The 27,732-nt window shown below is 43.6% G+C and overlaps 1 protein-coding gene across 5 annotated transcripts in view; it reads left to right on the plus strand.

The window, feature by feature from the left end:
- Positions 1-27,732, plus strand: part of LDB2 (LIM domain binding 2) — a 405,114-nt gene that overhangs the window by 261,657 nt on the left and 115,725 nt on the right. For all 5 annotated transcript variants that reach the window (XM_040419061.1, XM_040419062.1, XM_040419064.1 and 2 more), the window contains exon 3: positions 13,746-13,918. In XM_040419061.1, coding sequence (XP_040274995.1) covers positions 13,746-13,918 — 173 coding nt within the window. The remainder of the gene's footprint in view (positions 1-13,745; positions 13,919-27,732) is intronic.

Here is a 27,732-nt window from a genome sequence, read left to right on the forward strand (position 1 = left end):
TTTTTTTTCCTTACAGTTTTTCAGCGCTTCTTCACTATCTTCCTGCTTTTCTAATTTAAAGTAAATGGAAGCTGAATTCAGAATAATCAAAGTAAACATGTCATGCAAATGTTAGTTTGTGGTGCAAAACTAAAGTATGCCTCCAGTGGAAAATGGAAAATTTAGGCTACGGCCACAATGTCAGGTTTCTTGATGTTTAGTTGAAAGTCAAAACCATGATCCACTCCTGAGTTTGGGTTGCAGACCTGCATCAGGAAACCTGATCTTGTGGTCGTACCTTCATAGAGCCTTATGTAGAGAGCCTGTGTGGGGTATTTCCCTACAAAGGTCAGCCATCTGTCGGTGGAAATACGGTGGAGCTGCAGCCCAGTCACCAGTCACTGTTTCTGCAAGCCTGCTAGTCCACATTCTACTTGCCAATCCTCACTGCCATCCCCACACGTTGCTTGAGCTGATTTATTATTGAGTTTAGTAGACGCTGTCTAAATCCCCATGCTGCGAGCTACCTCTAGCGTTATCATTTATCAGGATGGTTGTGTGAAGCAAAGCAGAGGACTTGAAACTCTGTATCAGAAAAAAAACCCACTAATTTTAAAATTGAATTATACTGAAGTATACTTTCTTCCCTTGGCCACCAGCCTAAACCATATAATAAAATATATATAATTATCTTATTACCGGTATATAGTATTAAATTTTAACCACGAAAACCCACCCTAGACCTCCAGAAATATTGAATATTAATTCATAACCACCATGACCAGACCACCCTGGATAAATGATATAAATATTAAACCCTTCATCACCCTAGCCTAGACCAACAGAGTTAATAGCTATAATTACTAAACTTACACCTAAAAATGTGTAATGTAGTACAAGTTGAAAATTGGCAACCATAGTATAAACAGGGTAAAGGGGGAAGTAGGGGGAATTTGGTAATTTTCTTGTTTCTTGTTTCTGCCATGGGTACAACTCCCATTTAATAATCCTGCATTATTCCTACCTGTAGAACGTTCATGTAGAACCAAGAGCAAAATGTTAGTTTTTCATGCCACACAACAGAAACCTGTCCTCCTCCTCGGTTACTTATCTGTCTATGATGTCATTGTTTCCTGCTTGTCACAGAGAATGCAAGCATTAAAAAGGAATCAGAACATCAACATGAAAAACGTGGATTTTGATCTGTTTGGTTGATAGTCTGTTCGGAAATCCAAGTGTGGAATCTGTTAACACGTTACTTGTACTGCTGATAAAAGCTATAAGTAGCAATACACACAGATACAGCAATAAAAAATAAAAAAAATTTTCAAGGCACAGACAACCGCTTTAAATTTCCATTAGTGTACAGATAAGATATACAGTAGCTGAAGTGAACACGAGACTTTAGACAACCTGAACTGAAAAGAAAAATTTCTATGCAAATAATGTTATCTTTGATCTTGAAAATTGGCTTCTTAGACTCTAGATGAGAAATCATTTATTCTATGAAATAATAATAATAATAATAATAATTATTATTATTATTATTATTATTATTTTAATATAAAATATTACAAAAATACTAGTTTTTGTATTAATGTCATTTAGGGCTCATGTACGCGAACGTATTTTTCTTATGTTTCTGTTCCTTTTTTTTTTAAACAGCTCTGTATGCAGAACCATTCATTTCAATGGGGCTTGAAAAAAAAACGGAAATGCATTCCGTGTCCGTTAGTCCCCATGTCCATTCTGCAAAAAAAAAAAAAATAGAACATGCCTTATTCTTGTCCGTTTTACACAAAAAAATAAACGGATGCAACATGGACATCACACAGATGTCATCCATTTTTTTTGCGGATCCGTATTTTGTGGACCACAAAATACATACGGTCGTGTGCATGAGCCCTAAGGCTGTCACAATTCTCCTATTTGGATACAATAAATAAAAAGTTCAGCTAAATGTTGAGCTTGGTAGCAGTCATGGATTATCCTGGGATACTAGGCTTTCATGCTTAAACTATAACTGGACCCATCACAGGCAATGTCTGACGCTGGGACGTATAAAATGTCGCAATATAGGATGTGCCTCCAGTATGACAAGTAACCAGTGTTACCTTCAGGTGAATGTTCTTTCCATGTTGTGGTTGTGTTTTTATGTTGGATTCATCAAACAGATCATAATAGAAAACAACAGTCTGCCATACCTATCATGGATTCTTTAAAAAAGTAATGAAGCCTGTGTGAACAGGGCAATAGCTCTAATACTAAAGGCAATGATCAGGGCAATTATCTGGAATAGAAATGGGTGAATTTCTTGAAATTCGTTTTTCAGTTCGAAACTAACAAATCAGTAAAAAAAAAATTATTCGGGTACGAATCAGGTCTGCCCAAATTAAAAGTATTTAAATTGGCCTTAAAATTGGTGTATGACACTCTGAGGTCTCCTAGGAATTTTTCCTCATTTATTTTTTGCGAAAAATTTCTGTGGCAGCCTCGGGCCTTCTGGATGCTACTGAAGGAAAAATGTATAAACATAGTGAAACTTCCATAGGCTACCATTGTAAATCATTGCAGTCTATGGAACAAGAGATCTAACAATAGCATGTTAAAGTTCCCTAGAAGGACTTAAAAAAAGGGGTAAAAGTAAATAAAATGTTTAAATATAAAAAATATATACAAATTCAAATCATCCCCCTTCCCCATATTAAAAATAAAACTAAATAAACAATAAGAATAAGCATCATTAGCCTAAAATGCTCATACTATTAAAATATAAAAGTATTTACCCCGTACAGTGGATGCTGTAATGGAAAAAAAAAATCTAAATGGCCAATTCACAGTTTTCTCGTTGCTTCAAAAAATGTAATAAAATATGATCAAAAGCCGGATCAGAACTGATACACAATCCAAAATGGTATCAATAATAACTACAGATCGCCCTGCCTCACACAGCTCCGTAGACATAAATATTAAAAGAAAATGCAAAGAAAAAATATTTGTTTCCAGTTTTTATTTTTTTATGCATTAAAACAAAAGAAAGAGTTTAAAAATGCGCTATCGCTGTACTGACCTGTCACAGGTCAGTTTTACCACATAAAGAACAAAGCCAATAAAACTTTTTTTTATTCTACCCCTTTAGGAATTTTTTTTCCAGCTTCCAACTACATCATACGCAATATTAAATGGCGCCATTAGAAAGTGCAGCTTGTCCTGCAAATAACAAAATGTGAATGGAAAAATACAAAAGTTATAGCTCTGGGAAGGCAGGGAGTGTAAAATGAAAACGTAAAAATGGAAATTGGCAGGGTCTTGTAGGGGTTAATCATGGTATAACCCCTTCAAGAAAAAAAAATTGATATAATATGAGACAAAACATCAATATGCCAAGTCCGGTATATGATAAGGCTGAGCTCACATCACTGTTTAGTTTTCCGTTCTTCTGATCCGTCAAAAGAAGAGAGAAAAAAAAAAAAAACAGGATCATTTTTTTTTCAGGATCCTGTGTTTTGTTTATTTATTTGGATCAGAAGAACAGAAAGTTAAACATGATATGAATGTAACACCCCGGAGTGGTGTTACCACTTCTGCACCTTGCTACTGTCACCAGCAGGTGAGAATAAATAAATCACTACAAAGGTGCACTACAATATATGCAAATACAAGGCTAAATCCTCACCCTAGATGTTAAAATGAGACTTTAGCCAATATATTCAAGTACATATCGAAGCCCGCGCACGCCGTCAAGGTAGCTCATTTGGCGCGCAACCTACCACTAAACCTACCTATAGTGTGTGAACACTGTCTGATAGGTGCTAAGGTCCAACTCACAGCCAAGCTTCCACAAACCTCCAAAGTGAGATCACAAATACAATGGAAGGAGGGAGGAGGCTGTGAGCCCCACCTATAATAGGCTAGTGTGACACAGGGTACCAAGTGCACCAGAATGTTACCAAAGATTAAAAAAATCTCTATATTGTCTCTATCTATGGAATGTGCCATTTTTTTATCTTTGGTAACATTCTGGTGCACCTGGTAGCCTGTGTCACACTAGCCTTGTAGCCTTGTGTTTTCATTTGCATATATTGTAGTGCACCTTTGCAGTGATTTATTTATTCTCATAGTCTGACCCACACATTATTCCATATTGTGTAGGATTTTTTGTGGCACATGTGGTCCGCTGCCGGCATCCTCCATTGTATGCATTATTTGCTGAGGATTGCCGTTTGCAGCGGATCACATGTGGAGGTTTTGCTCCCCCGGTTATAAACACACTACAGTATCTGGGGTTCTGAGCATTTCGGCCACTTTATTCAGTGATTCACCAGCAGGTGGCAGCAAACACGGCAGAGCTGTATGTAGATAGAATGGAACTTACCATTCCATTCTAACCCCCCTCTGCAAAGAACTGGGCGAGTCCTACTTCCTGCAGGAAGTGTGGGGCAGAAGTCCAGTTAGAGTCAGTCTAGCTTATCCCCTGATAGGGGACAGGTGTGTAGGGGCACGTCTCTGCTGGATGTGCCCATTCCAGCCAGAGCACCTCAAGCTCTGCTGGCCCTGGAGGCCAAAGCTTGAAGCCAAGAGCCAGGAGAAAAGTTCCCTGGCATAACTTAGAGTCAGACTACAGAGATAAATTGCATTATCAAGAAGAAAGCAAGGATTTTATTTAAGCTTGTCAGTACAGCAGAGCCAGAGAGAAACAGATGTAGCAGTGTCGAGTTTGCCTGCCAGTTTTAATACTAAAGCCTGCTGGAACCAAGACAAAGTCTGTAAGCTGTTTTGGAGAATGTTTATGCAAAGTAAAGCTGCCATTGAAGTTCATCTCAAGGTCTGGACTCCAGTTATTCTTTTATCCCTCAATTATTCCCCCTATTTATTGCTTCGGAGCCAAGGCCTGGGGTCCAGTGCTATCCAGGTAGGAGCACCGTGACACATATAAAGGGACATTTTAGGCTGCACTATACCACTCTGCATTCTTACACCTGGGACCAGCTTTATATATATAGAGGGCCCTAGGGGGAAGCACCCATTGCAATTTTGGCATTATGAACAGGATTTACTTGCGTGCCTTTATACTACCAGGCCTACAGATTTGACAGACATCCCACTAAAAATGACTTTATTGCGTTTATTGCGAAGCGACAGGCGCAGGAAAGTGCGATCCGGCATCCGAGGGGTTAATATGCCATCTTTGCCAGTGATGGTATATGTTCTTCTTGAACCTCAAGAGCGGGAAAACAGTGAGATGCCCAGACCAAGCGCGGGAAAAGACAGCACTGCCCACAGGGAACTGCCCAGTGCAAATGAAGAAAGTAAGAACTCCACCCCTAAAACTCCTCCTCCCTTATCAGTTTGCATTGGCCAAGAAGAGAGCAAGATGGCGCGTCCTCTGCGGCCCAACTGGAATGAGATGATATGGGGCGACAAGACATCCGATTATCGCAAATACAGCGGGGAGGGGGAGAGGTCCGAGGAGTCCGCCCAGGAAGAGTGGCTCGTTCATCGGCCTGAACCCGGTGGTCCCGCCAGAGATTACAGCCAGCGCCAGGACCATGTGGGAGTATAAGAAAGCCATTGAGGACTGGGTGGTCCGCGTCTTAGACCATCCACGCTGAGAGATCCAGAACTGGAGCGCTGCCAGGGCACTGTCATCTGGTTTGCCGTGGAGAGAGGGAGCGGTTTCATAATGGATGATGAGAACGGTGGGGAGTTGTTCGCGGGTTGACGTTCTGTCAAACGCCCCTACCTGCCGCAGGCCGAGTGTGCTGTCGTCAGGAGACCTCAGAGAGGGTCCTCCACTTTCAAGAAAAGCCACAGCCTCAGCCGGAGCTCCTGATCCCAGGTCTGCCCCTGCCACCAACTGTTCACCTGGGATGTGTGTCCACCACTATGTTTTCCTACAGTCCGACGGTGGTAAATTACCACTCCCATGGAAGATGGCGTCTGCTGCAGTGAGAGCTTCTCGAGCTTCATCAACACCCCTGGAGGATTGTTTACGACAGCCCCTACAGCCGGAGATTCTCAGTCCATCTGTCCCGGCAGGAGGTTGCAGTGCTGTGAAAGGGAAGGTTGCTGCCACTATGGCCAGTGTGACCACCCGGTCACTACCAAGTCCTCCACCAGAGGTCAGTGGAGCTCCACCACAGCAGCAAGTTTAGCTTACAAGAGGCAGGAGCGCCCTCTCATGTCTTTTAGTAGCAGCAGCAGTGAGGAGGACTTTTGGTACCTCCTCTAAGGAGCTTCTTCCTAGGTATCCTGAAAAGAAAAAAAATCATGGACTAATGGGAGCCACAGCTTGGACTACTCTTGACGGGTGAGGACGTGTTGGCCTGTTTTATGTTTTGTTGTCCCCTGTTTGTTCCTCATCTAGATGGACATGTTTGTCAGGACTCCCCCCATCTGCAGGAACACTTCAAGTTAAGCACGTCTGCGCCAATTCCTTTTTTTTCTTCCCCTCTTCTCAGGTTAAGTGGGAGCCCCCTTTGAAAAATAAAAAGGGTTCTCCTTATTATTGCTGCTATCTTATACCCATGTGGATTACCAATATTACTACCCCATGTGGATTGCAAATAGTATTACCTCATATGGATTACAAAGGACTTTTGCACTACATGGTTCCCGTTTGGTGCACTTGATCCGCCAGCACTAGTGTTGATAGAGCATGCTCGGCCGAACACTCGAGTCACCTCCCTGCACGTTTGTTGGCTGCTAAGCAGACAATAAACGTGCAGGTAAGTACTGCCCTTCACTGTAATGCCGTAGCCATGTTGGTTACTGGCATTGGGGTGATTGGCTGGCCAGAACGCGTCATCGGGTGCTATATAGCACCCGATGACACGTGTTCGGCTTAGTGTTAGTCAGGGAGAGCTGTGCAGAAGAAGGGAAAGATAGTGTAGGGAGTGAAATATATTTTTTTTAAGTTGAAAAACTTGTCAGAGACCCAAAAGTCCTTTTAAGGACTATTGTTGTGTGTGGCAGCAGCAATATATATTTTTAGCACAACCTGCGCTAAATTGCTAAAACTTTACAGACCCAAAAGTCCTTTTAATGACTATTGTGTGTGGCAGCAATATCTATTTTTAGCACATCCTGCGCTTAATAGCGTGCAATAGTTAGGCCGCTGCAGACAGCGACATTATCTGCGCTACATCTCCTGTGTAACATGTTCGAATCCCAAAAATATCTGTGATATCCAGTGTACTTTTTCCGTAGACGGTGTCCACTGCGGACAGTGACATTACCTGGGGTACATCTCCTGTGTAACATTTCCACATCACAAATACCGGTGACATTCCCTGTAATTTTTTATTAGCTGCTGGTGACATCAGCTACATTATCTGCTGTATTTCTCCTACGTATGTAACCTTTCCCATCCAATACCTGTGACATTCCCTGTATTTTTATATTAGCCGCTGCTGACATCAGCGACATTATTTGCGTTATTTCTTCTGTGTAACTTTTCCACATCCCAAATACCTGTGACATTCCCTGTAATTTTTTATTAGCCGCTGGTGACAGCATTGACATTATTTGCGGTATATCTCTTGTGTGACGTTTCCACATCCCAAATACCTTTTTGAATTTTTTGCGCATACACTTACAAATCCTACGCTACTGTACGTTCGACAAACTTTCAAGCATATATAACATCTAATACGAAGAAGGCGAGCAGTAAGGGACAGGGAAGTGGCTGTGATGCTGATGGTGCACGCAGAGGCAGTGGCGCTGGGCGCGTTGAAACTGTGCCTGCTGCCAGAGCACAAGAAAAACAATCATCCACGTTACCTAGCTTAGTAGTCTCAGTAGCCAAGAGTCTGGTCAACACAATCCTCACCCGGACCCTCCTTCCTCCCATCATGGAGAGTCTTGCCAAACAAGTGATCCCACACGCGGATATTCTGAGGAGCTCTTTTCAGCGCCATTCCTTCATTTGGGCCTCTCGACAAGCCCACTTGAAGAGGGACATGAGATCTTTTTCCATTCATTCCCAAACTCTTGAGCATCCACAGTCACAAGAAGATGACGGTGGGGAACGGCAATTAGTGTTTCACGAGGTGGATGATGATGATGAGACACAGTTGCCAATAAGTCAATTAGTGTCTCAGGAAGTTGATGATGAGGATGAGACACAGTTGTCAATAACTGAGGTTGTTGTTAGGTCAACAAGTCAGGAGGATGAGCAGAGTGAGGAAATGGAAGAGGAGGTGGTGGACGATGAAGTCACTGACCCAACCTGGGAAGGTGGCAAGCCGAGCGAGGACAGCAGTACAGAGTAAGAGGGATCCGCAGCACCACAACAGGCTGGAAGAGGCAGTGGGGTGGAAAAAGGGAGAAGGGGAGCCACACCAAGCAGGCCCGCAACTGTTCCCCTGAGCACACCCTTGCGGAAATCTCCCTTTGCAAACTGTGCCATGCAAAACTGAGCAGGAACGTGAACACTAGCAACCTCTCCACCACCAGCATGATCCGCCACATGGCATCAAAGCACCGTAATAGGTGGGCCGAACACCTGGGCCCACAATCTGTGTCTGCGGGTCACACCACTTCCTCCTCTTCACCTGTGTTACGTGCTGACCAATTTCCTGTCGAAGGCACATGCCTCCCGCCCTGCACCTGGACCTTTGCAAGCACCATCAGCGACCACATCCACTTCCGTGTCCAAGACCAGCGTACAAATGTCCTTACCCCAGGCATTTGAACGCAAGCGCAAATACCCAGCCACCCATCCACAGGCCATAGCACTAAATGCGCAACTTTCCAAATTACTGGCCCTAGAAATGTTGCCATTTAGGCTTGTGGACACTGAGGCCTTCTGCAGCCTGATGTCGGTGGCCGTCCCTCATTACACATTCCCCAGCCGCCACTATTTTTCACCGTGTGAAGTTGCGACGCATGTATGCCACAAGTCATCGACAGCTTCTGCTGGTCTGTCAATGCTGCAGCAGCCCTTACAATTTCCAGCTCATTGACTGTTGTGCGACGTGAGCACGCGCTGGAACTCGACGTTTGACATGTTGGCCAGGCTTTGTGAGCAGCAGAGGGCAGTAGTGGAATACCAGCTGCAACATGGTCGTCGCCTTTCTAGTCAGCTTCCGCTCTTCACAAGCGAGGAATGGGCATGAATGTCTGACCTCTGTGAGGTTTTAAGAAACTTTGAGGAATCAACACAGATGGTGAGCTGCGATAACACTATGTGTGTCTACTCAAACGCTCGCTGCTCACAATTAAGGCAGACGCTTTGCATGTGGAAGAGGTGGAAATGGGGGAAGACATTACACTGGGTGATAGCCAGACCACCCTCAGTTTGTCTTCTCAGTGCAAATTGGATGATGATGATGATGAGGAGCAGCAGGAGACGGTTGCCTCCGCTACAGAGGGTAGTACCCATGGAAGTTTACTTGTTCTTCACTCTTCTCGACCCCAAAGAGTCTACAAAGAGAACTTCTCATCTCTCATTCCTGTGGTGGAGAGGACGAACAAAATGGTGCAATACCAGAAGGTTCTTGTGGAAAAATTGCTTCAAATATTTCCAGCTGACAACGTTGGCGGCAGAGTACATAGTTCCTTGGGCAACCGAGGAGGGGAGATGAGGGGAACACACAGCAGTTCCAACAGAGGCAGGGCAACACCCTCCAAAGCCTGGGACAGTTTCATGACACCCTGCCAGCACCCTCACCCTGATGCACGGCCTAGGGTCACTTTCACGACAGAGGGTAGGGATAAGTGCAGCCCTAAACTCCACCCTACCTCTGTCCCTGCCTACTTGCACAGCGTACAACTTGGAGGCAGTCCCTCGCTTAGACACGTGTAGGGGCCTAAGAAGATAAAGAAGTACCGTAACAGAGTCAGGAAAGCCAAGGTCAAAGCCAGGAGGTCACCTAGGTACACAGAAAACAATACAATAACGAGGCCAAAACACAATCCGGAATCAGAAGCCAAGAGGTCACGTCAATTCCAGGGAGGTCACAAGGTCGAGGTCAAAAACAGAGCCGAGGTCCAATCACACACAGAAAGGTGCAATACAAAATGCTGGTGAGGGTAGCAAGACCAATCACAGGCAACCTGTGACCAGCAGGCTGCCTGTTTAAATAACCCGTACAGGTGAGTCACGTGACGTGGCCAGCGTCACATGACTTTGATTGCTCATAACACAGCTGAGCGCCGATTCATTAACATCGGCGCTCAGATCCCCTGCTGCTCGTTGTCTAGGGGATGTTGTCATGGAGACGAGGATGCCGACCGCGTCCTCGCTCCACTGTATGCACGGGATGCCGGCGGCGTTGCGAATGAAGAGCAAGGAGGGCCCTCACCTACAATCTTTTAGAGGGTCAGCTCATCTGTAGTCCCTCGCATGTAATGTTTTAGAGGGTCAGCTCACCAGCAGGCCCTCAACCATAATGTTTTACAGGGTCAGGTCACCAGCAGGCCCTCACCTACAATCTTTTAGAGGGTCAGCTCTTCTGCAGGCCCTTGCATATAATGTTTTTGAGGGTCAGCTCACCAGCAAGCCCTTAACCATAATGTTTTACAGGGTCAGCTCACCATTTTTTCAATGGTTAGCTAAGCAGCAGGCACTCGCCCATAATTTTTTCAATGGTCAGCTCAGCAGCAGGCACTCACCCATAATTTTTTCGATGCTAAGATCAGCATCAGGCACTCGCCCCTAATGTTTTAGAGAGTTAGCTCTGCAGCAGACCCTTACCCCTAATTTTTTAGATGGTCAGCTCACCAGCAGGCCCTTGCTCCTAATGTATTTGAGGGTCACCAGCAGGCCAGAAATCATAATTTTTCAATGTGTATCATGCCCTTTATGTGTAAAAAAGGGTGTATTGGAGTGCCGGTTCCTTGTAATTTTTGGAAGCCCTTTCACTTAGTGCATAGGTTTTATGAGTGTAGGAGTCCCACTACCTGAACAATTGTACCACAATGTGAATGAGACCCTTCCTTATGTGATATACAGGTTGTATCGGAGTGCCTCTTCCTTGTAATTTTTGGCAGCACTTGCCCTTTATATACAAGTAAATATAAAGGAAAGAATGTTTCCTAACAAATTTTCCTCTAAAATCGATTTTATCTTCGGTTTTATGCGTATTATTGTCAGTCTGTAAAAGTGGTATACTACGCGGACAACATCGTTCCCAGCAGCGACCTGGTAGTCCAAGATGCATCCAGACATCCTCCCCATGCTATTCCCGAACCATTTCGGTGGTGTTTCCATCAACTTCTGACCTTTTCCTAAGAACCAGACACCATCCCCTCTTCAGAGCAGGGGGTGCCTGGTTTAATGCTTGGGTTCTCCCATTGACTTCCATTGTGCTTGGGTGCTCGGTAGAGCACCCAAGCATCCCGAGGTGTTTGACCCAAGCACCCGAACACCCGAACACTTTGGTGCTCGGGAACACCCGAACACACTAGCCAGCACTAAAGAAAGATAATTTAATGTGAATTTAACTGCACTATGCTATTGCATCATATATTTGCACTGTGCTTTTACACTAACCCTTTTAAAGTTTCAGTAACGTTCAAGAATTTAGCTCATTGTATGTACTCTCTTACGGGTACTGCAATGTGATCCTATGCACTTCAAATGGACTCTGGACTTTATATTGTTAGCTATATAGTTAGCACCTTACTCTAATGCTCATATGGACTGCCTCTGAGGACGTTAATACTAATGGTTCTTATGTTACCTTGTGTTAGCTTAGAAAGCCTAGGCATTGTATTATATTTTTGCTACACAAGGGGGACCGAGTGGTAAGTCACAAGCAGATCTAACACTGTCAAGGGTAACTCCGCTGCTAAAATGTGTGTTTAGAGGGATTAACCCTTGTGGGAGTTCTGGGAGAGAACAGGCTCCTCCTCCTACTTTGGTGTGTCCTAAGGCTTAGTGCGCAGTCTTATGGATATGTATGTTTAGCTACCTGTTTAGCCATCAAGGTGACCGTGCGAAAAGCTTTTTATAGACCGTGGTGCTAGGAAGGGATTACAGTATGAAGCCACCCTTCTATTTGCAGGCGTCTCATAGCATCGTGGAGAGATTACCGTACATGAAACCCCCACACTCCATATATGACTGTGGCAACGTCGTGGAGTATTTGAGCGCTTTGTGCAGTGTTTTTGGTTCACTGGTTATTACCGAGAGGGAAAACTGTGAATAGACACCCTACTCATACGGGAACCTAGTGGTAGCCGTTGTTATGTCAGTCTATGTATGTATGTAATGAAAAATAGTCTCATGCAGCACTCTAACCTTCCTTAGGTACCCTTAGAGCCCATCCTAAGCACAAGCTGAAGACTGATTGGTTTAAAGTAAGGGGGAATGTAACACCCCAGATTGGTGTTACCACTTCTGCACCTTGCAACTGTATTTATTAGTCTAATATAATTTCATCCTCCCCACTGTGCATTCCTATTTTGTTATGCAACTGTTATGTTCACATGTAATGTGCCTGGTTCACCAGCAGGTGGCAGAAAACACGTCAGAGCTGTATGTAGATTGAATGGACCTTACCATTCCATTCTAACCCCCCTCTGGAGAGAAGTGGGCGAGTCCTACTTCCTGCAGGAACGGTGGGGCAGAAGTCCAGTTAGAGGTCAGTCTAGCTTATCCCCTGCTAGGGGACAGGTATGCAGGGGCACGGCTCTGCTGGACATGCCCATGCCAGCTAGAGCACCTTAAGCTCTGCTGGCCGTGGAGGCCAAAACTTGAAGCCTCAGGAGCCAGGAGGAAAGTTCCCTTTCATAACTTAAGAGTTAGACTACAGAGAGAAAGTGAAGCATCAAGAATAAAGCAAAGATTCTATTTGAGTCTGTCAGTACAGCAGAGCCAGAGAGAAACAGATGTAGCAGGGTCGAGTTTGCCTGCCAGTTTTAATGCTAAAGCCTGCTGGGACCAAAATAAAGCCTGTAAACCGTTTTGGAGAACATTTATATAAAGTGAAGCTGCCATTGAACTTCATCTAAAGGTCTGGACTCCAGTTATTCTTTTATCCCTCAATTATTCTCCCTATTTATTGCTTTGGAGCCAAGGCCTGGTGTCCAGCGGTATCCAGGTAGGAGCACCGTGACACACATAAAGGGACATTTTAGGCCGTACTATACCACTCGGCATTCCTACACCTGGGACGTGTTTTATATATAGAGGTCCAAAGGGGAGGCACCTGTTGCATGAACTCAGCCTAAACTAGTGAAAGATGCACCATTCATTCCATAGGCCGATGATAACATTCTCCTAGGGTCAGGTTTGTATGGGATTTTATGAGACAGAATATACGTCATCAGGGCAGTTTAGTAAGGTGGGCTGCACCACTGAGCTCACAGTTTGCTATTGGTGGCTTTGGTTTTCAATACTGCTGCAGCATTTGGGTGAATGCCGGATTATGAAATGATATCAGGGCTCCAAGGCTTTGTCACCCTGCTTACCCAAAAAGTTGGGTGACATCCCTTGTAGGGAGACAATTGTTGGGTAAATAGGTTGTAACCCAGCTTTCCCAATAATAAGTGCACCTTTACACAAAAAATAGAGGTGCTTTTATTATTTTAGAGCACACGTAGGTTTGCACTGAACTGTAGCCTTCTATGACCCAATCATTTGAATGTGCAAGAATATTTTACAACATAATGAGACTATGCAGCCAATATTCTATGTTATCTATGGCATTTTCATGCTGGAGATATACAATATTCTACTATTTTGCTTACAGGTGGCTGAGTGGATCTTGGTTTTGAAATCTCATTACTTTTTTTTTCTCTGTCTTTTACTTCCTTAGCAATTGGAAGGACTCTTATTCCTCGATACTTTAGCACAGTGTTTGAAGGGGGTGTCACTGATCTCTATTACATTCTCAAGCACTCCAAAGAATCATACCACAACTCATCCATCACCGTGGACTGTGATCAATGTACCATGGTCACTCAGCATGGGAAACCCATGTTCACCAAGGTAATAACAAGCTGATTTCTTTCCCCATCTTTAAGAGTGATTGATTTTCCATTTTCGTGTAGTAATATAACGTTGCCTCCCTGACCAAATGCACAACTTTCATTTTTCAACCAAGAAACAAACTGTTTAATATATAAATATTTGCTTTCCATTAAACAAGCAGTGGGAGGACGACCATTACTCACTATGGTCCTCATGCATAACAATGGTTCAGACAAAAAAAAATGTCAGATTGGCCCTTGGCAACCAATGAGATTGCAAAGATTTTAGGGGGATGGTTGGAAATGAAAGAAGTGGTTGGAGTGGTTGTTACAGACAACAGTGAGTATTCTTAGATCATCCCATGGGGGAGTTTTAGCAAAACCAGTGCAAAGGAAAAGAGAAGGCACCTATAGCAACCTATCAAATTCTGGTTCTTATTTTTGGAGACCCTCTGGAAAACGAAAGCAGCAGCCTGGATTCAATAACACCCAAATCCTTTGCACTAGTTTTACTAAATCTCCATAATTGTCTACAAGCACTTCGCCATCTCCCGTACACTTGAATAGAGTGGCAGCGCACCTGCCTGACTGCCACTCCATTCAAATGTAGAAACACAAGGCCACTGTTTTCATGATAATCAGGGGCCCTACAGTTTGGCCACCATCAATCAGACACTCATGGCCTATCTTATAGATAGGGGATAAGTGTTTGTAATGGGATGACCCCTTTAAAGTTTATCGCTCACTGCATTGCTCTTTTCACCTCCTATTTAGGATACTAATTGTTGGTAATTTTCCCTTCAGTAGTTAAGGAGGTATGAGATATCTCCTTGCTAGTTAGTAATGGCTGTATTTCAGACTGCATAGCAGCTAGAGATATGAGCAAAGGTCTTGTTTTAAAGCAGCCATCTGCAGATCTCACTTCCAACCTGTCCTGCTCTATCTCTGGCTGTATTGTGATTATGGTCTTGTTTTAAAGCTTAGATTCTTAGGAAAACCGTACCAAAGTTCATAAAAGAAGACATGGCAAACATCTTTAACTGCTGTAAAGGCTGAGATAGAGTTGGCTCAACCCCCCTCCCTTCAGTCAGCTGTGATATCAGCTAAGGCTACTTTCACACCTGCGTTCGATGCGGATCCGTCTTGTATCTGCACAGACGAATCCGCACCGATAATGCAAACGCTTGTATCCGTTCAGAATGGATCCGTTTGCATTATTCTTATTAGAAAAAAGTCTAAGTAAAAACGGATCCTGACTTACATTGAAAGTCAATGGGGGACGGATCCGTTTTCAGTTGCACCAGATTGTGTCATTGAAAACGGATCCGTCCCCATTCACTTACATTGTGTGTCAGGATGGATCCGTTTGGCTCAGTTTCGTCAGACGGACATCAAAACACTGCAAGCAGCGTTTTGGTGTCCGCCTCCAGAGCGGAATGGAGACGCAACGGAGCCAAACTGATGCATTCTGAACGGATCCTTATCCATTCAGAATGCATTGGGGCTGAACTGATCCGTTTTGGGCCGCTTGTGAGAGCCCTGAAACGGATCTCACAAGCGGACCCAGAAATGCCAGTGTGAAAGTAGCCTTACCTTGGAGGAGTATGAGGACAGTGAGTAACCTGTTCACAGTCTGCAGGGAGAGGTATAGATCCTGTGTAACTGTATGTAAACCCAGGGGCTTATATCGTGGAATTATGTGCATGTTAATAATCCTCCCACAAATCAGAAACCATACTTGCTTCCTCATTGTTACATATGGTTGGACTTTTTCCAGGATAAGTTGCATGCATTTTGTGTCACATACAGGTATTATGTCATATATTTATGTACAATATAGCAGACATATTCTGTGACTCTGTCTAATGGAATATTTCTATATTTTTTTACCATGCCTATAACTTGATGTGTTGGTTTTCTTAGCCTCTTGCCATTTGTGCTGTCTGTTGAGAGCTGAGCATTTTGCTGAATTTCTTTTAATAAAGCTCATTCACTATATAAAAGAAACATTCTACAACGTTCTAATATACTTTGGGGGTTATTTACTAACAGAAATACATCTATATTAGGAGCCTCTACATAAGTTCGGCGATCCACCGCCAGTGCAGGTGCTTAGTAAGACCTGCATCTAAAACGCTGGTCCTAATAAATGACCCCCTTTATGTTTCAGTTTCTCACCATTTTCCAGATATCTGGATATATTTTTGCTGTCAGTGAATATTGTCCTGTATTTACTAATGTGAGTGCACCTCGAAGTGGTAAAATGCACTAAAATTTTGTGCAGTTTGTCAGATACAGTTTAAAAAAATCTGCAATGTCTAGCTCTCCAAGGAGCGTGGACACTTGCGGCAGAGTGATCCGGCAGGCAGTTCCGTCGTCGGAGCTGCCTGCCGTATCCGCCGATCAGTGTGACAACTGACAGCATTTGTAGACGGATCCGGATGCGGATCCGTCTACAAATGCATTGCAAGAACGGATCCGTCTCTCCACTTGTCATGCGGATGATTCCATCTTGCAGTCTTTTTCACAGTTTTCCCGGTCTGAGCATGCACAGACCGGAAGGACGGATACGTCCTTTAGTTGTTTTGCAATGCCGGATCCAGCACTAATGCGAGTCAATGGGAATTAATGCCGGCATTCCGGCGACTGATCAGGCATTTTGGACGGACATAATACCGCAGCATGCTGCGGTATTATGTCCGGCCAAAACGCCTGAAAGTGACTAAACGGAAGGCATACTGAACGGATTTCTATCCATTCAGAATATATTGGGATATGCCTGATCAGTTCTTTCCTGGCATTGAGCCCTTTTGACGGAACTCTATGCCGGAAAAGAAAAACGCTAGTGTGAAAGTACCCTAAGGTGAGCAACTTTGCACCACAACTCACCACCGCAAACTGAGCCAACCAATAGTTGGAATAGAGTTAGACCGAAGTACCTCTCCCTGCACCACATTTATCTTCCAGCCTGACCCCTGGGTTCCAGCCTAAGTTTTACACAATCTACATATATAGCTACCGTAGATCTGCATTCACCTGAGGTAAGATTAAGGCCTCATGCACACGGCCGTATGTATTTAGCGGTCTGCAAAAAAACGGATCCGCAAAAAAAATACAGATGACGTCCCTGTGCATTCCGTATTTTGGGGAGCGGAACAGCTGGCCCATAATAGAACAGTCCTATCTGCGGAACGGGTGCGGACCTATTCATTTCAATGGGGCCGCAAAAGATGCGGACAGGACACCGCGTGCTGTCCGCATCCGTTGTTCCGTTCCGTGGCCCCACAAAAAGATAGAGCATGTCCTATTCTTGTCCGCAACAAGCTTAGGCATTCTCTATATAGCGCTGGCCATATGTGGTCAGCAAATTGTGGAACACACGCGGCCAGTATCCGTGCGGACCGCAAAACACTTACGGTCATGTGAATGCACCCTAATAAATAACTAACTAACTAACTAAATAAATAACCAAATAAATAAATAAATGGTTGGTGAGGTAAACACATCAGCAGCAGCAGTTTGTTACAATGTATCAGTCTGGTGTGCAGGTCGTCTTGTTCACGGCGCATTGGTTACAATTGTATCCACTTCTCAAATGAGAGCAGAACAGCACAGAGCAGGTCTAATCCTATAAATTTCGACAGGTTGACTATGCCCCAGATTTATCACAGGAGCTCAGCCTGGATGATGGATATGCTGCCGGGAGAGACAATTTTATTTAACCCTGTACCAACTGTTGGTTGGTTTAGTTTGACACAACATTTTGGTGCTTTTGTCCCTTGTCTAAACCCTTTAGAAAACTGTTGAATGTGTCAAAAGCATCTGTTTTATTCTATTAAATTTATTATTTCAATTTATGTCAATGCTTGGGAAACATTTGCGGCAGAATTGAGAGGCAAATTATCCCACAAAAGTGGTGCAACTCTGCTAGTAATTATCATCATATTACGGATGACAGTAAATGCTGCTAATGTATACATATTAATATCCTGAGCTATAGATTTATCATCTTCATCATTCACTATGGTTTTACAATGTGTGCCAAGATAAAAGAAAAACGCAGGTTGGCAACCCTGCTCTCCAGAAGACCTCTTAGGTGCCAGGCTTCTCCTTCTCTGCCACCCAGTGTACAAGCTCTGCTGCCAATCAAGTGATGAAGGAAATGCTGGTTTCTCCCTTCCCTTACAATACTACCTAAAGAGAGCGATTACATAGAGAGACAGAGTGCGAGATGTAGCAGAGCTCAATTTGGCTAACCTGGTGTTACTGGTTTTTCATCTCTAAATCCTCCATGTAATTCCGGTGACTTTGATGGACGCACAGACGACACCATGTAGTCCCTAATTTTACTTCTCCCGTTATTGCCTTATGGACCCTTCAGGGAGCATCCACGAGAGACGAGCGGCAGATCCTGAATGTTTTAAGGCCCTATTACACCTATAGATCATTGCTAGCAAGCACTCGTATGAACGCTCCTTAGCGATGATCTGGCGGTGTAATACTGCCGCCGATTACACGATGAATGAGCAAATCTTCCTCAAACGCTCGTTCATCGAATAATCAGAATTTTTCAACATGTTTATAAATAATCGTTTGACGGCGGCAGATTGTGCCACGTAATCAGCACTGTGCTGCTGGCAAACAATGATTCAGTATGGGGACGAGCGATGGCATTAGTGATCGCTCCTCCCTATACCGAGAAGGAGATCGCTACATGTAACTAGCGAGCAAGGCGATTACCAGGAAGGAACGCTTCCCGCCCGACAATCGCCTGCTAATCTTACAGTACCAGCCAAATGGCTCTGAGATTTCGAAGGAATCTCATCTACAGGCTGCGCAAAAATAATTACAGGGCAAACGGATCTGTGGCGAGGATCTGAAATCATGTCCATTTATCCTGCAGATTTCCATAGCGGATTTCACCCTTTGCAATGCAAATAGGAATCTCCCAAAGAAGAAAACCATCTCGCTAGCGCCACCTCTTGGAAGTGGCTCCCTTTCCAACAAGCCTTGGGATTTGACAAGGGAATAGAGCGAGGCCAGATATCCATCTGTGGACAGCTGTTTTGGGGTGCTTGCCCCTCGTCAGTACAGAGTAGGCTGGCTGGGATGCAGCTTAGGCAGGGTACTGAAGAGACCAGTCCTGTATGGAGACTTACTGGAAGTACTCCATGGTATGGAGCGAGGCTCATTGGCAATGCTACATGGGAAACAAATATGGAGATTCAGCACCCTGCGTAAAGGGAGTCTGTCACCTCCATATGGCCATATACAGCGCTTACATGGCCCTATAGCACACCTATACATCAATGTAACGGTACCTTTGTCTTTGTCTTTAGACTTGCAGAAGCTGGAAAAACGAACTTTGATTGATATGCAAATGAGCCCCCGCAAGTGCCCAGGGGCGGCGTTCACTGTGTTGGTGCCCAGGCTGCCCAGCCTTTTTTCATTGTTCCCCCGGCCCGGCGAGGCAGTGCGCAGGCGCGGGATCTCGGCCGGACCTTAGGATGATGTAAGGGAATAGGAGGGCGGGCATATGCAGAGGCTGGGCAGCCTGGGCACCGACACAGTGAACGCCGCCCCTGGGCACTTGCGGGTGCTCATTTGCATATCAATCAAAGTTCGTTTTTCCAGCTTCTGCAAGTGTAAAGACAAAGACAAAGGTACCATTACATTGATGTATAGGTGTGCTATAGGGCCATGTAAGCGCTGTATATGGCCATATGGAGGTGACAGACTCCCTTTAAGCTGCATTCAAGGCATCACATGCAGCCAGCCAAAATCCTACTCCATATTGATGAGGGGCAAGCACCCCCGAAACAGTTGTCTATGGGTGGATATCTGGGTTGGCTATATTTCCTTGTCAAATCCCAAGACTTGTTGGAAAGTCAGATTTTGACTTCCAAATAGTGGCGCTAGCGAGATGGTTCTCTTCCTTGGGAAATAACTCTTTGCATAATCGTTTCCCATGGAGCATTGCCAATAAGTCTCCATACCATGGAGTACTTCCAATAAGTCTCCGTACCATGGAGTACTTCCAATAAGTCTCCGTACCATGGAGTACTTCCAATAAGTCTCCGTACCATGGAGTACTTCCAATAAGTCTCCGTACCATGGAGTACTTCCAATAAGTCTCCGTACCATGGAGTACTTCCAATAAGTCTCCGTACCATGGAGTACTTCCAATAAGTCTCCGTACCATGGAGTACTTCCAATAAGTCTCCGTACCATGGAGTACTTCCAATAAGTCTCCGTACCATGGAGTACTTCCAATAAGTCTCCGTACCATGGAGTACTTCCAGTAAGTCTCCGTAGAGCACTGGTCTCTTTAAGGAGATGCAACAGAAGGCATAGGGTGAAAGTAACAGCAATTCCGCAGCAAAATCTGTCATGTATATTCTGTCCTCGGTGGCTGTACCCTTAAGAGCCCCTACGTCAGTAAGATTTGATGAGCAGCAGCTCATAAATGCTCTGGCAGCAATTGGTTAAAACAATTCATACACGATTTTTCATAAAAATTGTCAAATGAATGAATGAATAGGAGACTTATTTTAGCAGAGCTGAATGTTAACTGAATCTTCCTTGCTCTGCATTGGTACGAAAAATGTAGCAGAGCAGAATTTGTCATCTAGCTCTGCCTTTTATGAACTGCTTTAATTTGTGGTTCTATGCAAAACCACATATGACACATGATAAATCGGACCGAATCACTTGTTCTGCTCTGCTGCAGGAGCAAACTTATTACTGCTACATCCACCTTAGTAACATAGTATATAAGGCCGAAAAAAGACATTTGTCCATCCAGTTCGGCCTGTTATCCTGCAAGTTGATCCAGAGGAAGGCAAAAAAAAAACTGTGAGGTAGAAGCCAATTTTCCCCACTTTAGGGGAATAAAAAATTCCTTCCCGACTCCAATCAGGCAATCAGAATAACTCCCTGGATCAACGACCCCTCTCTAGTAGCCTTAACCTGTAATATTATTACGCTCCAGAAATACATCCAGGCCCCTCTTGAATTCCTTTATTGTACTCACCATCACCACCTCCTCAGGCAGAGAGTTCCATAGTCTCACTGCTCTTACCGTAAAGAATCCTCTTCTATGTTTGTGTACAAACCTTCTTTCCTCCAGACGCAGAGGATGTCCCCTCGTCACAGTCACAGTCCTGGGGATAAATAGATAATGGGATAGATCTCTGTACTGACCCCTGATATATTTATACATAGTTATTAGATCTCCCCTCAGTCGTCTTTTTTCTAAAGTGAATAGCCCTAATTTTGATAATCTTTCAGGGTACTGTAGTTGCCCCATTCCATTTATTACTTTAGTTGCCCTCCTCTGGACCCTCTCCAGCTCTGCTATGTCTGCCTTGTTCACTGGAGCCCAGAACTGTACACAGTACTCCATGTGTGGTCTGACTAGTGATTTGTAAAGTGGTAGGACTATGTTCTTATCACGGGCATCTATGCCCCTTTTGATGCAACCCATTATCTTATTGGCATTGGCAGCAGCTGCCTGACACTGGTTTTTGCAGCTTAGTTTGTATTAAAATTCCTAGGTCCTTTTCCATGTCAGTGTTACCGAGTGTTTTACCATTTAGTATGTACGAGTGACTTGCATTATTTCTTCCCATGTGCATAACCTTACATTTGTCAGTGTTAAACCTCATCTGCCACTTATCTGCCCAAGCCTCCAATCTATCCAGATCCCTCTGTAGTAGTATACTGTCCTCTTCAGTGTTAATTACTTTACACAGTTTAGTGTCATCTGCGAAAATTGATACCTTCTACAAGATCATTAATAAATATATTGAAGAGAATAGGGCCCAATACTGAGGTACCCCTGAGGTACTCCACTAGTGACAGTGACCCAATCTGAGTGTGTACCGTTAATAACCACGCCCTGTTTTCTATCATTGAGCCAGTTACTTACCCACATACAGACGTTTGCTCCCAGTCCGAGCATTCTCATTTTATATACTAACCTTTTATGCGGTACAGTGTCAAATGCTTTGGAGAAGTCCAGATATACGACATCCATTGATTCGCCGCTGTCAAGTCTAGAACTTACCTCCTCATAGAAACTGATTAAATTAGTTTGACATGACCGATCCCTCATGAAGCCATGCTGATATGGCGTTATTTGCTTATTTCCGTTGAGATGCTCTAAGATAGCATCTCTCAGAAAACCTTCAAACAGTTTACCCACAACAGATGTTAAACTTACCGGCCTATAGTTTCCAGGCTCTGTTTTTGGACCCTTTTTGAATATTGGCACCACATTTGCCATGCGCCAATCCTGTGGGACATTCCCTTATAGAGCAACTTATGTTTTTGGTATTGAAGAAGTTTAATGCTTTACTCATGTAAAGAGACTTGCTGGCCAACTGCTCCATTGTAAGGGTACGGCCACACGGTCAGGTTTCTAAATGCACTATGGTAGCCAAAATCAGGAGTGGATCATAAAAGGAGAGAAGGTATGAAAGACAGATACGATTTTTTTTTTATTATTCAATTCTTGTTTTGGCTTCCATCATAAAACCCGACCGTATACCTGCACGGCAAAAAGTTGTAGAAATGTTTGGTAGTTTGTAAATGTAGAAGAATATAAATGGAGGCTGATATTATAATATATATATATATATATATATATATATTCCGTATCTTCTGCTTTATAAGACGCACCCGATGATAAGACGCACCCCAGATTTTAGAAGAGGAAAATAAGATATTTTTTTTTCATCAGACCTCATATCAGATCCTCAGATCAGACCCCCATAAATATCAGGACATCACATTAGACCCCTATATCAGCCCTCCATGTCAGAAGCCCATCAGCCCTCCATGTCAGACCCCCCAACAGACCTCAGAACAGCCGTTTTATTTTAGACCCCATCAGACCTCAGATCAGCCATTTTCTTTTAGACCCCCATCAGACCTCAGATCAGACTAAAATAAAAAATTCTCTTACCTCTCCTGCTCTCTGGGTCCGGCGTCACGCTCCCCTTTCTTCTCCGGCCCCCTGTCAGTCACCTGACTGCGTTCTGTGTCAGAACATAGTGTGCGCACTACGTCCTGATGCTCTACGGGGTCAGGACAGTGGAGCACGGGCCATAGCAAGAAGACCAGGGAGGGTGAGTTCCAGAAGCGCTTGCAGCGCTTCTTCCCCGCTCCATAATGAAAGCGCTCACTAGTATTTGCTTTATAGGACGCACGGCCATTTTACCCCTACTTTTGGGAGGGGAAAGTGCGTCTTATAAAGCGAAAAATGCAGTGTGATTATATATATATATATATATATATATATAATATATTATAAAAATATACATATATATATATAAAGTGGTCCCTCAAGTTACAATATTAATTGGTTCCAGGATGAGCATTGTATGTTGAAACCATTGTCAGTTGAGTAATCGGTTCCAAAGCCTCAAAATGTCATCCAAGATAAGAGAAAATGAAGATTTAAGAAAAGTAAGGCGATAACTAAGACAAGTTAAACAAGTCCTTACATATAACAGTCAGGAATAGCTGCTAACTAGTAACTAATACAGATATTTTACCAGAGAAGTGGCCTTGATTAGTTTGATCTGAGTCTGAGGCATTGTATGCTAAGTCTGGTTTCAACTTACGATGGGTCAGAAAGGACTATTGTATTATGAAAATATTGTATCCTGAGGCCATTGTATCCTGAGGGATCACTGTATATTTATATGTAGATATACTAGCAGAAGGACCTGGCTTCGCACGGGTATATTTCATCTATTTCATTTAATTTTTGTGTGTGTCATTAAAAGATATCGACAGTATCCACTATAACAGTGTCATTCACAGCACCCTGCCCTTTAAAGCTGGCCTGTAGCAGTAAAGAAAAATGGCTGGGTTGTTATGGAAACCTGGTTAAACTGTGTGTATGTGGAGACTAAGGGCCTGCGAGCTTCTATTGGCTGATAAGGGTCATGTGACCAGGCTTCTATTGGCTAATGCATTTTTTGGGAATATCTCACACAGGGATGTCCTTTTGAATAGCTCACTCTCAGACAGCAGCACTGTGCTGTCTGAGTGTAAGCTGCAGAGAGAAAGTCACCCTCCCTCCCACTCCTGCAGCTGACAGAAGTTGATTTTTACCTTCACTTTTCAATCCCCGTTAGCTGCGAAATGGCAACTTGGTAAGTTCAACCCCACATGGGGGCACCCGGTTCCTTTCACAAATTAGTGATTTACTTTATTTACTTTATTTTATCTGTCATGTTTACCATACATTTCCAGTGCATTGTAAGGCCTATGTTTCTATATGTCCTTGACTATTCCAGATAGATATGCAAACCTACATTATCTTTTTGGGGATTGTATATTTTACTCCTCGCGTATGCCTTGTTCAGCTAATTCTATACTGTTATTCCTAAACCGCTCATACTGGGCATATCGTGAGCTCTGCACATTCAGTTATCATTGCTTCTGTATTTTTTTTTTTTTTTTTTACATGCCTAACTAATATGTTTCATGACATGAATTCAATGTCTACAAATTAATATTTAGACCTGATAACTACTATAATGCAAATTGAACATTTATTTATTTTCTTTAAACATGTTCACACTTGATGTCATTCTTTTTTTCACTACTATATATTGTTTATATTGTCTCACAGTGTTTGAAAAGGTCATGTTTGTCCGAAACGTCACTTGAATGTGAAATTACCTTATGAATAAAGATTGAATTCTGCATACAATACAATCATAGTCTGAGAGTCATAGTTTTATTTTATTTTTTGGACGATTGTCTTTGGTAGGGTATCATTTTTTGCGGGGTGAGATGACGGTTTGATTGGCATTTTTTGGGGTGCATATGACTTTTTTATCGCTTGCTATTACACTTTTTGTGATGTAAGGTGATAAAAAATGGCTTTTTTGTGGCACTGTTTCAAATATTTTTTTTACCATGTTCGCCTGAGGGGTTGGGTCATGTGATATTTTTATATAGCTGGTTGTTACGGATGCGGCGATACCTAATATGTCTACTTTTTTTTATTTATTTCACTTTAACACAATAATAGTTTTAATGTCTCCATGTTCTGAGAGCTATATATATATACTGTATATTTTTTTGAGCGATTTTCTTATGTAGGGGTGCATTTTTTGTGTGGAATAAGGTGACTGTTTTATTGGTACCATTTTGTGGGACATGCACCTTTTCGATCACTTGGTGTTGCACTTTTTGTGATGTAAGGTGACAAAAATGGCTTTTTTTGACACCGTTTTTATTTTTTATGTTTTTTATCGGACAGGGTGGATCATGTGATATATTTATAGAGCCGTCCGTCATGGACGCGGCAATACCAAATATGTCTATTTTATTTTTCCCTATTTTTAATATCTTTTTTAATTACTTAATTTTTATATGTGAAACCTTTTTTTTTTTTTATAAAACACTTTATTTTTTTTATTTTTTTATTTTACACTTTGTGTCCCCCATAAGATCATACAAGACCTCTGGGGGACATTTGGCTGACATAGTAGCCCCAGTTACAGGGGAAATACATCCCCCAGAGAGGCTGTACAGCAGAATACTGCGCTGTACAGCCTCAGTGCAGGGCTGATCAAGGTCTGTGGAAGACCCGACAGCTCCTGCACTCTCCCGGTGTCACAACCAGACAGCTGAGAAGCTCTGACAGGAGCCTTCCAGATCCTCCTCCTTGAGTTTCTTTGTTTTGGTTTCAGTTCCTCATCTCGTTAGTCTATCTCAGCTGTCATGCAGTTGGACTGATTGCTTCCCTTTAAGTTCCTTCCCATAATGCAGTAGTGTGCGGCTTATACAACTTCCTGGAGTGTGTGTGCATGCTGTTCCTATTTCCCAGTCATCTGCAAGATAAGTGCTGTTCCTTTATTTGTGATTTTCTGTCTGCTGGATTTCAGGAGACCCTGACTCCCTCCGTGTCTAGTGTAGGGAGCCGGTGGTCGTGTCCCCTCACTATTGTAGGGTCTTCAGGTATTAGATAGCCGAGGTACGTGGATATGCGCCCATTCACCTTTGGGGTGTTCGCATAGGCTGAGCAGTCAGGGAGAGTGGCAGGTCTCATGCAGGGGTCTCCCTTTTGTTCCTTAGTTGTGGATCCAGTGAGTCATTGATTATATTGCATTGTCTTGTTTCCTGTACACCATCCGTGACATTATAAGCCGCCAAAACCGTCTCAAGCATGGATCCGGTTTCACTTTTGGCTGAACGCTTCCAGGGTCTTTCATTGGAGGTAGCTGATCTCCGTAAGACTTTTTCTCAGTTTCAAGTGACCGGTTCAGCTTGCGTTCATGGAGTTTGTTCTGAGCCTAAGATCTCGCTCCCGGATACGTTCTCCGGGGGTAGTGAGTATTTTGTGCATTTTAGAGAGGCTTGCAAACTCCATTTTCGCCTTCTTCCCCATTCCTCTGGTGATGAGGAACAGAGGGTGGGGATCATTATATCGCTGCTCAGGGGTAACGCTCAGTCCTGGGTCTTTTCGCTGCCGGAGGGGGCACGGCCCCTCCGTTCAGTGGATGAATTCTTTTTAGCCCTGGGTCAGATATATGATGATCCGGATCGTATTGCTCTGGCTGAGTCTAGACTACGTCTGTTATGCCAGGGTAAACAATCCGCAGAGATATACTGCTCAGAATTTCGGAGATGGGCAGCTGATACTGGTTGGAATGATGCTGCACTCCGAAGTCAATTTTGCCATGGTCTTTCAGAGGGATTGAAGGATGCATTTTCCTTTCATGAGAGACCTACCTCCTTGAATTCTGCTATGTCTCAGGCCGTTCGAATTGACAGGCGTCTTAGAGAGAGAGGAGAGATCTCTCCTTCCTGTCCTACTCAGTCCCGGGACAGTGCAGCGGTCTCATTCTGTGCGCAGGGGTCTCAGTCGCTGTCAGCCCCTTCTGAGCAGGAGCCCATGCAGCTGGGGTTGATTGCCTCTGACAATAGAGGATTCAGCCCGCATGGGAGGGTTTGTTTTTGTTGTGGAGGTATAAATCATTTGGCAAATGTTTGTCCCTCTAGGAGATTCAGGCAGTCTTCTGGGAGTAATAAAGAAACAAAAAGGAAAAAATCTTTTAAAAATGTTCCGTCTGTTACTATTGGCAGGGTTGAGGCGGAAATTGAAGGTTTTCCGTTTGCTTGTAGTTCCCGTTTTGTCCTGCCTGCTAGGGTGGCGCTAGAGAGCAAGAGCATTTTTTGTGAGATTTTTGTGGATAGTGGAGCAGCTGTCAATCTCATTGATAATCAATTTGCAATAACTCATGGTTTCCAGGTATGCACTTTGGGAAAGGATATTCCTGTTTTTGCTATTGATTCCGCTCCACTTTCTCAGAAATCATTAAAGGGCATAGTTCACAATATCCGTTTAATTGTGAGTGATGCTCATGTTGAGGATGTGTCATGTTTCGTCCTTAGCGGTTTGCCTACTCCTCTAGTGTTGGGGCTACCCTGGCTCACTAAACATAACCCCACCATTGATTGGCAAGCGAGGCAAATAAATGGTTGGAGTGACTTTTGCAGAGAGAATTGCCTCATGACATCTGTTTCTGAGGTTTCTACTAAGACTGTACCACCTTTCCTCTCTGAATTTTCGGATGTCTTCTCTGAGAGTGGAGTTCAGGATTTGCCTCCGCACAGGGAGTACGATTGCCCTATTAATCTCATCCCAGGCGCCAAGCTGCCTAAATCTCGTTTATACAATCTTTCCCAACCTGAGAGGGTCGCTATGCGTGCTTATATCTCTGAGAGTCTGAGAAAAGGACACATACGACCCTCGAAGTCACCTGTTGCCGCTGGTTTTTTCTTTGTTAAGAAAAAAGATGGTTC

This window comes from Bufo bufo, chromosome 2, assembly GCF_905171765.1.
Source record: "Bufo bufo chromosome 2, aBufBuf1.1, whole genome shotgun sequence".
NCBI classification, from domain to species: Eukaryota; Metazoa; Chordata; class Amphibia; order Anura; family Bufonidae; genus Bufo; species Bufo bufo.